Source organism: Epinephelus fuscoguttatus, linkage group LG4, assembly GCF_011397635.1.
Source record: "Epinephelus fuscoguttatus linkage group LG4, E.fuscoguttatus.final_Chr_v1".
In the NCBI taxonomy this organism is placed as follows: Eukaryota; Metazoa; Chordata; class Actinopteri; order Perciformes; family Serranidae; genus Epinephelus; species Epinephelus fuscoguttatus.
The window spans coordinates 9,592,432-9,607,515 of record NC_064755.1 but is presented as its reverse complement, the minus strand read 5'-3'; the positions used below and the strand labels follow the sequence as shown (position 1 = coordinate 9,607,515).

At 39.8% G+C, this 15,084-nt stretch overlaps 1 protein-coding gene across 1 annotated transcript; it reads left to right on the top strand.

Moving 5' to 3' along the window:
* The first annotated feature begins 1,752 nt into the window (after nucleotides 1-1,752).
* On the top strand, nucleotides 1,753-13,737 carry tgm2l (transglutaminase 2, like). The gene is made up of 15 exons (XM_049574365.1): nucleotides 1,753-1,830; nucleotides 2,743-2,913; nucleotides 3,470-3,700; nucleotides 4,154-4,272; nucleotides 4,840-4,968; nucleotides 5,269-5,446; nucleotides 6,385-6,526; nucleotides 6,635-6,738; nucleotides 7,040-7,182; nucleotides 7,306-7,405; nucleotides 7,991-8,133; nucleotides 8,227-8,356; nucleotides 8,541-8,701; nucleotides 12,517-12,653; nucleotides 13,032-13,737. Exons 1-15 carry the CDS (start codon nucleotides 1,818-1,820, stop codon nucleotides 13,171-13,173), a joined length of 2,043 nt encoding a protein of 680 aa, XP_049430322.1. The 5' UTR covers nucleotides 1,753-1,817; the 3' UTR covers nucleotides 13,174-13,737.
* Nucleotides 13,738-15,084: the final 1,347 nt, after the last annotated feature.

Sequence of the window (15,084 nt, the reverse complement as noted above, 5' to 3'; positions counted from 1 at the left end):
TAAATACAACACATCCAGCATGAACATGAACACAGTTATATAATGTGATACAGCCTAAATAATGGATGTCATGCTGTCACTTACATGATTCAGTTAAGCTGATTAAGGATTTTCATATCCAACTCGTGTAGGGACTTCTGTGGTTGGTGTTTTGATCAGGATTTAAAAGTAAATGGAAGGTAAATAGGTGTAGAAGTTCAAAAGTCCAGCAACCTCATTCCAAAAAAAAAAAAAAAAAAAAAATCCTATTTTGTTGTCAGATAGGAATTTAGTTATTACAGAACTGTCCTAACTTTGGGATTTCCCAAATTAGGAATCCAAGTTAGGATGGTATTGGCCCCGTTCTAGATCACTAATAACTTCCAAAAATAGCAGTAGTACTGTTGTAAGGACAATAAAGATGGGGAACAACATGTACACTAAAAAATAATGACTGAAAGGCTAGTCAAACGGAATGATGACAGCTCATATTTCCTAGACCATGTAATAATGGGTGTATGGACACCATAATGACTTATTGCTTCTGTAACAGGAAGACAGGGTTTTTTTTCTATCTTTGAAACTTAAGTTAAGATAAGACAAGCAGGATTTTTTTTGTAATGAGGTTCCAAAAATTAATGAGTTAAATAAATAAAAACATGTGAAAAACAATGGCAAAGTATACTCTTGACTATTGACAAGTATACAATAAAAAAGTGTGTTCTCCTTGTGTGAAGGAACGTTTTTTTTTGTTTTTTTTCCCCCCCAAAATGATGACTGGAAGGTCATTTTATGTCACACTATGTTACAATGGTGAAATGACAGGTGACTCACACACTGCTGATGTCAATTTGGCAAATCTAACAGTTGCTCAGTGTGTGTCATTACATTAGAAAGAATCTGATGAGAGAATAAGTTACAGGATGTTACTCCACCATTTTGTTGAAACAGTGACGAGGCCACATTCAAGGTGACAGGCCCAGGGGTCTTGCCACCCTGATACAATTGCTGGCCCTCCCGCTAGCTCACATTACTGTCTTTTAGAGGCTAAAGTGTGCTAATGTTTTAAGCTAGCATAAAGATGGCAGTATCTTGTAAAGCTAGACAATCTAAGGCATCCGTTGGTACCAGCCGTGGGCAAAGCTTGTTGGGAAGGGGGCTAAATAACATTCCAAAGTGAAGTCAGTTTTGGCAAGGGTACAACTAGCATGGCTATTTACAAAGGGGTCCCTTGAACTTACCTCAAAATATCTGAATGAGAATGGCCATGAATCTATGGGTACCCACAAGTCTCCTCTAAGCTTGAGAAGGTGTGTTCCAAGTAAATGTTTTGTTTCTTTCAATCAGTGTGCTCCCTCAAATTAAAGCTGTGTCCTACTGTATATTTGTCTTGTATAGATGACATGCAGAGATACATAACACATTAAAACAGGATCGTTTAGAACTTAAAATGTTAACTGTACCTGTATTAGTCGATGCACATCAGATTGGCTAATTGGTATTATCAACTGTAAAATAAGAAAGAAAGAAGTATATCAGCATAGTTCCTTAACTCTCCATATTGACATAGGGGATGAGAAACTTATTGCAAACTACCCCCCCCCACACACACACAGGACTGTAGGTTTTTGGCAAGTGATGTCAGAGGTCAGCGAGTAAGATGAGGTGGAGTGAGTGAGTGTTTTGGGGTGAGTGTGTGTCAGAGATGTGGGACGGACAGTCTTGTGTGTATAAATACAGGACTGTGATGGACACTGAATGTGAAAAGAAGAGTGTTAAGACACTTGAGGACACTTGGAGCAATAACTGAGTAGACTTGAGCAAGAACAAATTCTACAATGGCCAACCACGGTAAGACTACCTATCTCTCTATCTATCTGTTTGTCTGTCTGTTTATTGTCTACATCTCTTGCTCCGTCTCTCTCTCTGCAGTCCGTATTACAAACTTTATGGGAGATTATGGCGTGTGAGAAAAATGTGCTGATGCATGACTCGTCACTTGGGCGCGATATGACCTATCCTAATTCCTGCAACAAGTACAAGTCTAGCTAGGACAGGGATCAGTCTTGGGTCAAGAATCAAGCTGATTGTACGAAAAAAATTGTTGTCTCTGGTAGGTAACATTACGTCCATCCCCCCTTCAAACTTACAGTAATTTGAAGAATCACAGCTTTAGCATTACACAGAAGATTTAGAGTCCCACAGGCTCAATTGAACAAGTCGAGAAACTCTTTTGTTCCTCAGTCTGTCAACCTATCCACTTTCCATAAAGTCTGGAGTGATTTGTAGCATCTGTAGTATGGTTTTGTTATTTGGTTGAACATTGTTTTATTTTGTTGTAGTTATGTGTTGTTTGTTGTGTTGTGTGTTGGATTTATGTGAACCCTGAAATGCAAGACAAATTTCATTTTTTTCCCCAGACAGTTAAGTTCATCTTAATCTTATCTCTTATGCTAAACTAAGATAGCCGTCTCCTGGCTGTAGCTTCATACTGTATTTACTCTACAGAGTATTAATCTCCTTATGCAACTCTCTGACTGATAGTGAAAGACTGTATTTCCCAAAATTTTAAACTAGTTCAGCTTAGTCATCAAGTTGAACTTGTGACATGTGACCACAATACAACTTTCTGTCAACTCTGAGTAAAGTCACAACAAGGTTAAACTCAAGGTGTCATCACTTTCAATATTACATTTAGCAACATCACAGCCAACCACAGACTGAGTTTGTTGCAGACTGATTGTTAAACTTTGTCTCTGTTAGGTTTGATCACTGATGTGGATCTGAGAAGTAATGAAAACAACTTGGCTCACCGCACCCAGGAGATTGACACGAAGCGCCTGATTGTGCGCAGGGGTCAGCCCTTCTCCATCACTGTGCAGTGCTCTAAGTCTCTGCCCCCCGGACACCACCTGGAAGTGGTCCTGCACCTGGGTGAGTACAGTCTCACTTTGGTTTTGACAATGATCCAATGTAAACTCAATACAAGGAACAATAGTATAGCAGTAAGTAAGCACACTAAAAAGTACTGCATCAATTTTAATCCAGTTTAGTTCAATAGTAGTGTCTAGTACCATCGACCAAGTACTTGGCAAAAAAACAACTGGGTCACTAATCACACCCCAAAACAGTTATTTTGGCTCAGCTTTAGTGTTTTGTTTTTTTCCCCCAGCTTTCATAGGATGACCTATGACCTGACTGAGATATCCAAGTGTATAGCTAAAAGAATATTGAACAGTTGTAGTTAAGCGAGGAGTTAGTCAGTCCTTGACCCAAACAACAGTGTTCCTGTGTAAACTAGCAAGTAAAACTCTTTATCTTGTCTTGATACTGTAATATACGAAAATGTATTTCCTTCATTTTTCTTATACAGGTCACAAAAGTTTTTCTAAGACATCATGTTAATTTAGACAATACTTGGCTAATGATAGTGCAACAATCCATTTTATAAATTGTGTGTTAGTGTATTAGTGTTTTTATGTTTCTTCAGGTAAGAGAGACGAGGTGGTGATCAAAGCTCAGAGGGAGCGTGGGGCCGGAGACAAATGGTGGTTTGACCAGCAGGAAGCGCAGAATAAAATGTTGCTGACTCTGCACAGTCCAGCGGATGCTATCATTGGCCACTACCGCTTGGCTGTGTCGGTAATGTCACCCGACGGACACACTTTACAGAAGACCAACAAAAGTGACTTCCACCTGCTCTTTAACCCGTGGTGCAAAGGTAAAACACAAAGCGTGGTGCACACACTCTCTGCTGTGAGCTTCCCCCAAGACTGACTGCATTCACATACTGCAGCTTTTAAAACGTATTATTTGTATTGTTTCAACAGAAAAAAAAACAGAGTGGATGTAAGATTTAAACTATACAACAGGTGCACTGTCACCACTTTTCAGCTACAGTGAACATTGATCATCAGCAGCATCATCAAAACATCAAATGATTGAAATTCTCACAGTGTCATGTTTTTCTAACTGAGGCCCTCACACATTCCAAAAAAAAAATCTTCTGTTCCCTGTGAATGTTTCACTCACTGGGTGGAGTTTCTAATATGGCATCAGTTATTAGAAAACAAATTATATCAATGAGTGAACAGGATAGGATATAAGTGTACTCATGGTCTCATGGTCTGTGTGTGTGTGTGTGTGTGTGTGTGTGTGTGTGTGTGTGTACCAGATGATGTGGTGTACCTCCCTGACGAGAGTCTGCTCCGGGAGTATATAATGAATGAAGATGGAGTCATTTTCATGGGCACCTGGGATTACATCAGAAGTATCCACTGGAATTATGGACAGGTAACTCTGTCTCTGTCTCTCTCTCTCTCTCTCTCTCTCTCTCTCTCTCTCTCTCTCTCTCTCTCTGTCTGTCTCTCTGTCTCTCTCTCTCACACACACACACACACACACACACACACACACACACACACTCACTCACTCACTCACTCACACACAGATGTATGTGAATGAGAGTATGTGCGCATCTGTCAGGCCAGTGGGTGGCCTGTGTGAATTGTCACAGCAGTGTGACAGCATAGACTTGGAGGCTTTGGCTGGATCAGGAAATCTGTCTGTTGGACGGAGGAAACTTCTGGGTGGGAGGTGTCAGAATTTAGCCAAACCACACAAACAAGGGCTTGTTCCTTCACAAGTCACTGGGAGGGCAGAGAGGAAGACAAACAGATAGATGACAGACAGATGGACAGACAGGAGGTGGTATAACAGACACACACATACACACACACAGAGCGAAGAATGGGAAACAACTGTGACTTGAAATCTGTAAAACAAATGGTTGAGAAACCTCCTGTTCAACAACCATTCTTTTCTTTTCTTTGCTCCCCTCTCTCTCTCTATGTCTCTCAGTTTGAGGACTATGTGATGGACATCTGTTTTGAAGTCCTGGACAACTCCAATGATGCCCTGAGAAACTCAAAAAAGGACATGGAGCACAGATTTGACCCCGTCTATATCAGCAGGATAATCACTGCGATGGTGATGATCTCCTCTACTCGCTGCTGAAACAATACTGACAGTTTAACACCAGTACAAGAAAAAAAATTGCATTCAGTTACCTTTGTCACAGTGATAGCGTATGTGATACTAATAAGTGATTTATCAATATACAGTTCATGAAAGTGTTCATTTTCCGTGTTTAAACTTTTACTGTTTGATTGACAAATGATCTCCATATACAGTCCTATACATATATATGGTAAGGGAGATACATTTCTTATATCCAAACCAGTGCTTCATGCAGTGAAATGTCTCAACGTGTTGTCTCCACCCATCCAGATTAACTCTAACGGGGACAGGGGTGTATTGAGTGGTCGCTGGCAAGAGCCGTATTCTGACGGAGTGGCACCGTACAAATGGACCGGCAGCGTACCAATCCTCCAAAAGTGGAGCAAGGCCGGGGTTAGGGCAGTGAAATATGGCCAGTGCTGGGTGTTTGCTGCCGTCGCCTGCACAGGTGAGGCTGTGACAGATTTCACTGTTGCACAATTGAATAATCCTAAAGAGTAAGAGTAATGAAGATGAAAGAAAAACAAGTGTTTTCAGGAGTAATTGCTATTGATTGCACAGGCATCCTTTTGGAGGAATAATTTAACATTTTGATAAATACACTTCAGATAAAAACAATGATAACACTCTCTACATGGTAGATGTAGCTGCAACTAGCAGCCAGCTAATTTAGCTTAGCATAAAATGTGTCCCCAATTCTCCAAAACTTTTAAAGAAATACTTTACCCACAGAGTGACTATTTGTATATGAATTACTTACCCTGTGCTATCTTAAATTTGTGAAGAAATCTTTGTTTTTCTCGCATGCCTCCATGGTAAATGGAGAATCCTAAAAAGCTGAACATTCTTCATGAATTGAAGTCATGGGGACCATGTCTAACAACAGCAAAACTATATCAAAACATCGGTTTACAAACACTCACATGACTCATGCAGTATAATCTAAGTCTGATTTATCCAGTCATATGCTCAGTACTTCCCAGACGAATGTAAAACACTTGAGCCTGCAAGGTTTTAGCGAAAATGCTTGTTTATCAGAAGCACTGAGCATATGACTGGATGAATGACAGGATTATGCGGCATGAATCGTGTGATGGTTTGTAAACAGAAATTTTGATATACATAGTTTGCTGTTGTTAAATGTGGACCCTGATTCTCAGTTCACTGTGGAGATGCAAAAAAAAAAATGCAAATTCAAGGCAACAAGCTGTGAGTAATGGATATATATAAATGATCATTGTTGGGTGGTGACATACTCCTTTAATATCATCAGACCTAAGCCAATTTGTGGAGCCAAATTTTTAAAAAAAGGGAGGTAGTAAAGGTAGGAAGTAGGTGGGAAGAAAGGAACGAATTGTCTAAGTGTGATGTGTGTTATCTTTACAGTGCTGCGCTGTCTGGGAATCCCAACACGCCTCATCACCAACTTCTCCTCTGCCCATGATGTCGATGGAAACCTCTCTATAGACTTCCTGCTGAATGAAAGACTGGAGAGTGTTGACAGAAGAGACAGAGAAGACAGTAGCTGGTCAGAACATATGCGCACACACATGGAATTTAAATAAGATTTAGTGGAAGACATCACTTCAACTAATGTAACAAATGATTGCCTTCTCTCCTCTTCTTATGATTTTAGGAACTTCCATTGTTGGGTCGAGTCCTGGATGAGGAGAGTTGATCTCCCCAAAGGAAATGACGGCTGGCAGGTTTTGGACCCCACCCCGCAAGAACTGAGTGATGGTACATCCCTAATTTTGAGCCTAATCTCTGTTATTCACCTCTCTCTTGAACTTACCTATCTATGGTTCACAAGACATTCTTTACCACCTTGAAAACTAAAAACAGTGTACATCCTACCTGTCTATTGTTATCTTTCATCACTATAACTGTTGGCTTTCTTTGATTGTATACAATTGTGATAATCAAACTAAATTAGCTTTGTCAAAAAATCTGCTTTATTTCCTATCACTGCATCAACAATCTAATGATGCAGGAAGTGTTTAAAAAGAAATCCATGACACCATGAACTTTTACTCTTCAGGTGAGTTTTGCTGTGGTCCATGTCCAGTGACAGCCGTCAAGGAAGGAAATCTGGGAGTAAAGTATGACGCTCCGTTTGTATTTGCTGAGGTAAACGCTGATATCATCCACTGGGTCATCCAGCGAGATGGCCAACGGAAGAAGGTAACTGACTTTTGTTTACATTTTTTCTTTCATATTTGCTTACATTAAAAAAAGCATCTGTACTTTTTAAGAACAAATGATTTAAAAGATCCTTAAAAACAATGATTATTATTATTGTTATAGCTCAAAGTGGACCAGACGACTGTGGGAAGGAACATCAGCACCAAGAGTGTTTACGGGGACCAAAGAGAAGACGTCACTCTGCACTACAAATATCCTGAAGGTTAGTTGGAAACTACACAGAGGAGTTGATAGAATAGGATCAGTGATTGCACAAATTTACCTCCATAATACTGGAAAAAATTGACTATAATCACGTTTATTTAGTTCTGTATATACAGCATTTACCAACAATATGTAGCCTCCTATTGTTGTAAGTTGGTCTGTCACAACAATTATGTTCTTTACTTATATATGCCATTGCCTGCTGTGTTTACCAAAAACACATGCCAAACACATGCCAAAAAATTGGGGGTCTGCCCTCAGAGGCTGTATCGCCGTCTGCCCGAAGTCAGACATATGAATGGCATTTTTTCTCTTACTCTTATATATATACATATATATATATATATATATATATATACACATATGTAATATCGTTTGTCACAATCATTTCTGGAACAGTACATCTTCCAATAACAGCATGACAAGCCTGATTGTACGAGTTTGTTTCATGAGATTCAAAAGAAATTATATAACTGATTTAGTCTGCAACTGATGGATGCTAACTTGTGTAATACCTGTTTACAGTAATTTGTTTACACTCATGATTACGATTAGTTGTCATGGACCAACATCTTCTCCACAGGCTCCAAGAAGGAGAGAGAGGTGTATGAAAAGGCAGGACGCCGGGTCACAGAGGCAGGTATAAGCGCAGAGCCAGGACATCTGAAGCTATCAATCAAGCATCCTAAGCCTGTATTTGGGACAGACTTTGATGTGATTGTTGAGGTATGGACTGCTCCGACTGTCTCTGGATGAAATAATAAAATGTGTAAATTAATTCACAAAATAAATTTTCTTATTCTCTCATTCTGTCTGCAGGTAAAGAATGAAGGAGACAGAGATGTTGACGCTCAGCTGACCATGCTGGCCATGGCTGTAACTTACAATTCTCTCCGCGGGGGGGAGTGCCAGAGGCAAACAATCAGTGTGACTGTACCTGCCCACAGTGGTTAGTAGCTCAAATAAATCAACAAAGGTCTCTGGTGCAGACGTACTGTAAAACAGCAGTGATAAGATATCTGCCACCATCACTTGTTCTCGTATTGTAGCAACATGATGTATTATTTTCCTGTTTAATATATATATATATATATATATATTGTGTGTGTGTGTGTGTGTGTGTGTGTGATCAGTCCACAAGGAAGTGCTGCATCTGCGCTATGACGACTACATCAAGTGTGTCTCCGGGAATACTCTGATCAGGGTAAAAGCCTTCTTAGAGGCTCCAGGGGAGAGCGAACCCCTCTTGTCCGTGGCCAACATCCCACTGAGCATGCCTGAAGTTGTCATACAGGTGGGTACACACAGAGCAGAGGTCATAGTTGGACCTTATAAGGTTTAGAATGCTTGTCTAATGTGCATATAAATGAAAAGTAGAGCACTGAATAGAATGAAACTTCAATTTCAAACAATTTCAGTGTGCAGGTCTCAGTTAATATCAGTTAAAATGTCGTGTACATCATTGAGTTAGGAGATTAGTGGCGTAAAGAATTTGTTTCTTGTATAAGACTTAACTGCATGAGAAACATCCCACACATCATTTCCAGTATGTAAGAAAATCACTAATTTGATAGTTATGGGTAACATAAATATGTAATTAACCATCAGTCAACAGCCAAAGTTTTAGCATTCAAAATGTTCTTCCTTGACCATGCCCGGTTTAACTTCATGTGTAAAACCAAGTAGTTTCCTCTGTAGGTACCATTTTAGGAACTCAGGAACCTTACCTAAAGAATTCCTGGCCCCAAAAGGTCCCTGCTCTGGGAGTAATATTTTCAGATTTCTTGAAAAGCAAAATAGGCGTAGGCAGGCATGGTATGTAAGGTATGTAGTTTTCAGGAGAGCTCCCCAGTGGACAGTTCTTTTCACAGAGTCCCATAGATTTATAATAATAACTAGATACTGAATGGCAAGATGGCGCCTATTCATTCAAATGAAGTTACTTTTTTTTTTTTTTTAAATTCTCTTTATTGCAAGGTGCACATTGTATGAAATGCTTGTTATTTACAAAGAAACCATCATTATGAAAATGATGAATGAAACAGAAATGGAAAAAAAAATAAATAAAAAATAGGAAAAAAAATAAATAAATAAATAAAAATAAAATAATAATAGCCAAACGAGACAAAACAAAAGCACAACAAAAAGAAAAAAACCCGAAACAATAACAAAAAATGGCGGCAATGACATACATGAAAATGAATTGGAAATATCACTGGCGGATTTCTACACGGAATTGGTAAAGTGCTGTAAATAAACAAAGAAAGTGCAAGTTTGAGCTGGACACCAACAGCAACCAAAAGTTAAAATAGTAAAATGTCTGAAAAAAGATAAAATTAAAATAACATAAGACAGGATCTACTTACAGCCACTGTTCAGATATTTCAAGACCGGCTCCCATACTTTATCAAAAGCTGCCCCTCTACCTGCATTTTTACATCTAAGTTTCTCCAGGCATAAAGTCTCACCAAGCTCCCTCATCCACATTTCAAATGAAGGTACAGTATCCGACTTCCAATGCCTTAAGATAAGTCTTTTAGCCAAAATAACACCAAAATATACAGCCTTTTTGTACTTTTGGGGTACTGAGTGGAGTCACCTACAGATCCCAGAATGGCCACAAGGGGGCATGGTTCGCACAGTCTAGTAAATGCCTTTGAGTAGAAATCAAATATTGAAGACCAGAATGAGTGAAGACTGGGACATGTCCAAAGTTGATGTGTGAGTCTACCAACCTGATTCTTGCATTTGTTACACAGAGCTGATACATTGGGATACACCTTGTTAACTTTCAGTTTTGAGTAGTGCAATCTGTGTATTATTTTGAATTGTATTAGTTTATGTCTAACGTTAACTGAGCATCGATGAATATTCAGAAGACAAGTTTCCCAGAATTCTTCAGAAAGGGATATTCCTAATTCAGATTCCCATTCAGACCTTTGTTTTTCTGTGTTAATTACTATCTGACTAAGAAGTGTCTGATATAAAATTGACACTGCCCCTTTTTTACCTGGCATAATTTTAATTATTCTCTCAAGTGCAGGATGATATGGAATATCTGACATTGTAGTTACATGGGTCTTCATAAAATTTCTCACCTGTAGATATAGAAAAAAAATGCGAGGCTGGCAAATTGTGGTTAGACTTCAGTCCTGATACAAGTCACTGATACAAGTCCTGATACAGGTCACTCAGGGACCTCACTCCGTTCTCTCTCCATCGAACAAACACCGGGTCCTCAGCAGAGGGTTTGAAAGCATGGTTATCACAAATTGGTATGTCCCTGTACATATTAGGGGACTTCAAGTATGATTTAATCTGATTCCAGATTTTTATTGAATTGTGTATCACCCAGTTCCCTTTGTATAGAGATTTGCTTATTCTGATGGGGCTGTTCAGTAGGGCTAGGAGAGAGGTCCCCTCACATGCTGCCGGTTCCCAAGAAAGCCAGGCAGGGGTGGGTTTAGATGTATCCTCAGTACGATTCGAACTTCTCCAAAAAGCCAGGATATTTAAATGTACTGCCCAATAGTAACATTTGAAGTCTGGGAGACCAAAACCACCGTCCTGCCTGAAAGGGAGCCAAAGTGGTTAAATACCTCCGTGATCGATGGAATGGAGTCTTTTGGGCTAGACGCATATAATAATATGTCGTCCGCATAGAGCGACAAATAGTGTTGTTGCCCTTTAATAGAGACAGGTGATATCTTGGGGTGCTGGCGTATTTTTGTAGCTAGCGTTTCTACAACCAGATCGAACAAGTAGGGGGAGCTCGGATCACCCTGTCTAGTTCCACGGAGTAGTGGAAATTCAGAGGAGACATCCTGGTTCGTAATTACACTTGCAGTGGGATGAGCATACAAAATCCGTATCCAGTCTATAAATACCTTCCCGAAGCCGATTGCGTTTAAGGTCTCATACATGTACGGCCATTCGACCTGGTCAAAGGCCTTTTGAGCATCGACTGATATTACAACTGTTTCTGTGTTATGCTTACTATAGATAATGTTGAATAAACGTCTTAAATTAAAGTAAATATGCCTATTTGGAGTAAAACCTGTTTGATCAGGATGCACAATTGTATGAATATATGTTTTTAAGCAGTTTGCCAGAATTTTGCTAATCAGTTTCGTTAGGAATCAATGACACTGGTCTGTAAGATGAAGCTTCCAATTCATCCCTGCCCTTTTTAAAAAAAAAAAAAATAATGAGATGTTTGTTCTATACAGTGTTTGAGGTAGTCTGCACTTTGCTGCAGCGTGCTTAAACATACGCAGCAGAAGCGGGGCTAATTCCTTGTGGAAACACTTTTAAAATTCTATAGTGAACCCATTGGGCCCGGGTGTATTGTTTATTATTTGGAGATTCTTTAATCGTTTGTATAATCTCTTCTATGGAGATCTCCTTATCAAGCATTGCTACTGCTTCAGTGCTAAGTTGTGGCAGGTTTAGTTGGGAGAGAAATGACTTAATAGCATCAGTATCATGGTCGCCATTTGATTTGTATAATTTCGAATAGAATTCCATAAAATGTGTGTTTATTTCTTTGGGGTCTGTGAGAATTGTTCCCAAGTTTGATTTTATTCTGTGTATAGCCCGAGAGGCTTGAACCTGCCTCAGTTGATGTGAAAGAAGTTACTTGCCTGGCATATACGCCAAAAAAGTTTTGAGCTTCTGTGTTTATTTCTACAATACCAGGCTCACTGAATTGGCACAACAGTGTTTCTCCTGTTGGCCCCGCCCACAAGTTCCCTCTCAGCTCATAGACTTAACATTATGATGATGTCACAGATTTTGAAATTTCTTGAAAAATGCCTTTTGGGCCTCAGAGGATTTTTTTTTTTTGCTGGCCGCTGGAAAACATCGGCTGCAAGGCTGAGCAGCATTGCTGGGGTCCTGGGCAGTCCCCAGAACTGTTCAGTTAAAAAATAACTTTCGTTCCTGTCTGATTCCTGTTGCTCCGTAACCCAAGCTGAAAACAGGCATTAATCCCACATAATCCACCATTCAGTCTGCCAGAAGTTTTTTTAGTGTTTTGTGTTTTGTGGAAACTGAGATGTCCAACACTGTAATTTTCAGCCCAAATATAAACTTTCTTCTCTTCTTCAGGTGCCTGGAAAGGCTGTTTTATGGAAACCAGTGACAGCCTACATCTCTTTCACCAATCCTCTATCAGTTCCTCTGAAGGGTGGTGTGTTCACTGTGGAGGGGGCCGGCCTCCTGTTGGCCACTGAGATCCCTCTTAAGTAAGTACTGAGTTAGCCACCTTCAATGAGGCATGTGCACAAAATTGACAGACGATAACCAACCTTCAAACATCCAATATTAATGTAAAAATGAGGTCTAGACTGGCCTTCAAAAAGTGTGAAGTCAATGTGAAGAGCCCAGAAGCACAATGTATCAGACTTAGGATTTTCAGTTCAAAAACTTAGCTTTTGTGGTCAAACCAGCAGTGTTTGATCAGTTGTTCTTGTTGAGTGAAATAAACCATTAATCAAACACTGACTTAATTGCCATTCATGCTCCCCCAAGGATGACCCTCAAACTGTCACGTCAGTTCATGACAGGACCTCCAAAAACAAAATAAAACTCAAGAATTCATAGCTCTTTCTTTTTCTTTTCAGACATGATATATTGCCTGGCCATAAGGCGTCTCTCGAGCTGTCATTCTCACCCATGCGGGCTGGGGTGAGGAAGCTCCTGGTGGACTTTGACTCTGACAAACTTAAGGATGTGAAAGGAGTTGCCACTGTGGTTGTCCTGTAATCACTGAATGTTTTAAAAAACCTTTGGGCTGACTGAAATTGACACATCTTGCATTATAAAATAATATGACATTTCCTGTGAGACGAGGAGTTGCCCTGTTTGATTGTAACTGTGTATGAACATAGCTGTGTCTTCCAGGATGACTGTGACCATGTCCACAAAGGCATCACCAAACACAGTGTTACTTTAATTACCTTAAAGCCACTATGTGTTAGACTTCAACATTGCTAACTTTGCATTATGTCTGGCATTAATTACATGAATACAGAATTGATTTTTTGCTACCATTTAATTTCTTGAATTTCTTACTTAACTGAATCACAAAATTTAACAAGTTTACTTCTATTTTCGTACCCGTCTCCTGATCCAAATCACCGCTGGTTTTAGTCCCTGATTATGAATGTTGTTTGTGTTATATCTTTGCACTTTGCACAATCCAAATAGTTAAAACATGATTGGAAAAAACTATGTTTTTAATCCTAATATTTATGTATGTTTGCAATATTTCTGTGTTCAAACTGAAATGAAACATATTCACATTATGTTTTCAATAAAGATTTCCTCCACCAGATTTCATTTGACCTGACGTGTTGTTAACATTGATGTCTAAGCTAAACGATGTTGCATCTGCAGCATTATTTTAAACCATAGAGAACAAATTATTCTACATAAGAGAGACTCATAATGTTGGTTAAAGATCTGGAATTAAAAATAAAGTGTCTACAAAAATGAGATTCCTTAGGGCCCAGACACATCAAGCTGACTTTAGAGAACTAACGTGGACAAAGGCCCCCTGCTGTGGGGCCTTCACGTCGCCTGTGTTTTGGCCAAAAAGTTGCACATGAACTGCAAAGACTTCAACCAACAGCCAACCAGCACATACAACCTGCGCTTGCATGAAAGGAAATAACTCTCCAACCAGCAGACGACGGTCATCTGTAATCATTATTCAAAAAAGGAAGCTGGGTTCGAATAATGCAAGACGTGTGCTCTAGAGAGAGGATCAGCACTCAGTGAATGACCTCCTAAGCCCTATGATGAGCTATTATGGCAAGGCTTAACTATACAGACCAGTGAGCAGTGATAACTAACATGTCTTTGGGGTCATCAGGTGGGAACCTCCTTTCACCAGTGTTTCGTCTAGTTGGTCCCACGACACCTCCAGGAGGCTAGACAGTGATCTCTGGCGTCCCAGAGACACTCCCCTAATGCCAGGTCTCACTGCTCCCCTCCCTGCACCAACCCAATAACCTCCTTTACCTTACTTACGCATGGCTTTCTCAGCCCAAACAGCACTGCCACCTTCAACCAAACCCAGGCTCCGTACATGCGAGCTCCAGGTAGAGACCATCTTGACACTAGTTAGCCAGTTGGCAAATTAACAAAAAAAAAAAAAACATCCAATGTTGAAAGAACAGAGTTTATTTACTCTGTTTAATTTATTATGTTGATCTGTTCTCTACGACATCTATTGCATGTCTGTCCGTCCTGGACGAGGGATCCCTCCTCAGTTGCTCTTCCTGAGGTTTCTACCGTTTTTTTCCCTGTTAAAGGGTTTTTGGGGAGTTTTGCCTTATCTGCTGCGAGGGTCCTAAGGACAGAGGGATGTCGTATGCTGTAAAGCCCTATGAGACAAATTGTGATTTGTGATATTGGGCTTTATAAATAAAATTGATTGATTGATTGATTGATTGATTGATTTACTGTGCACCAGTGAAAAATAATACAAAGCATCACGATCAGTTTCTGCTAAAGAGCTCCATGGTTAAAGAAAAACTAACACCTCCGACCCAGAAGTTTCCTCCGTTCAACAGACAAATTTCCTGATCCAGCCAAAGCCTCTGACTCTCTGCTGTCACACCTCTGTGACAATTCATACAGGCCACCTACTGGCCTGACAGACACACACAT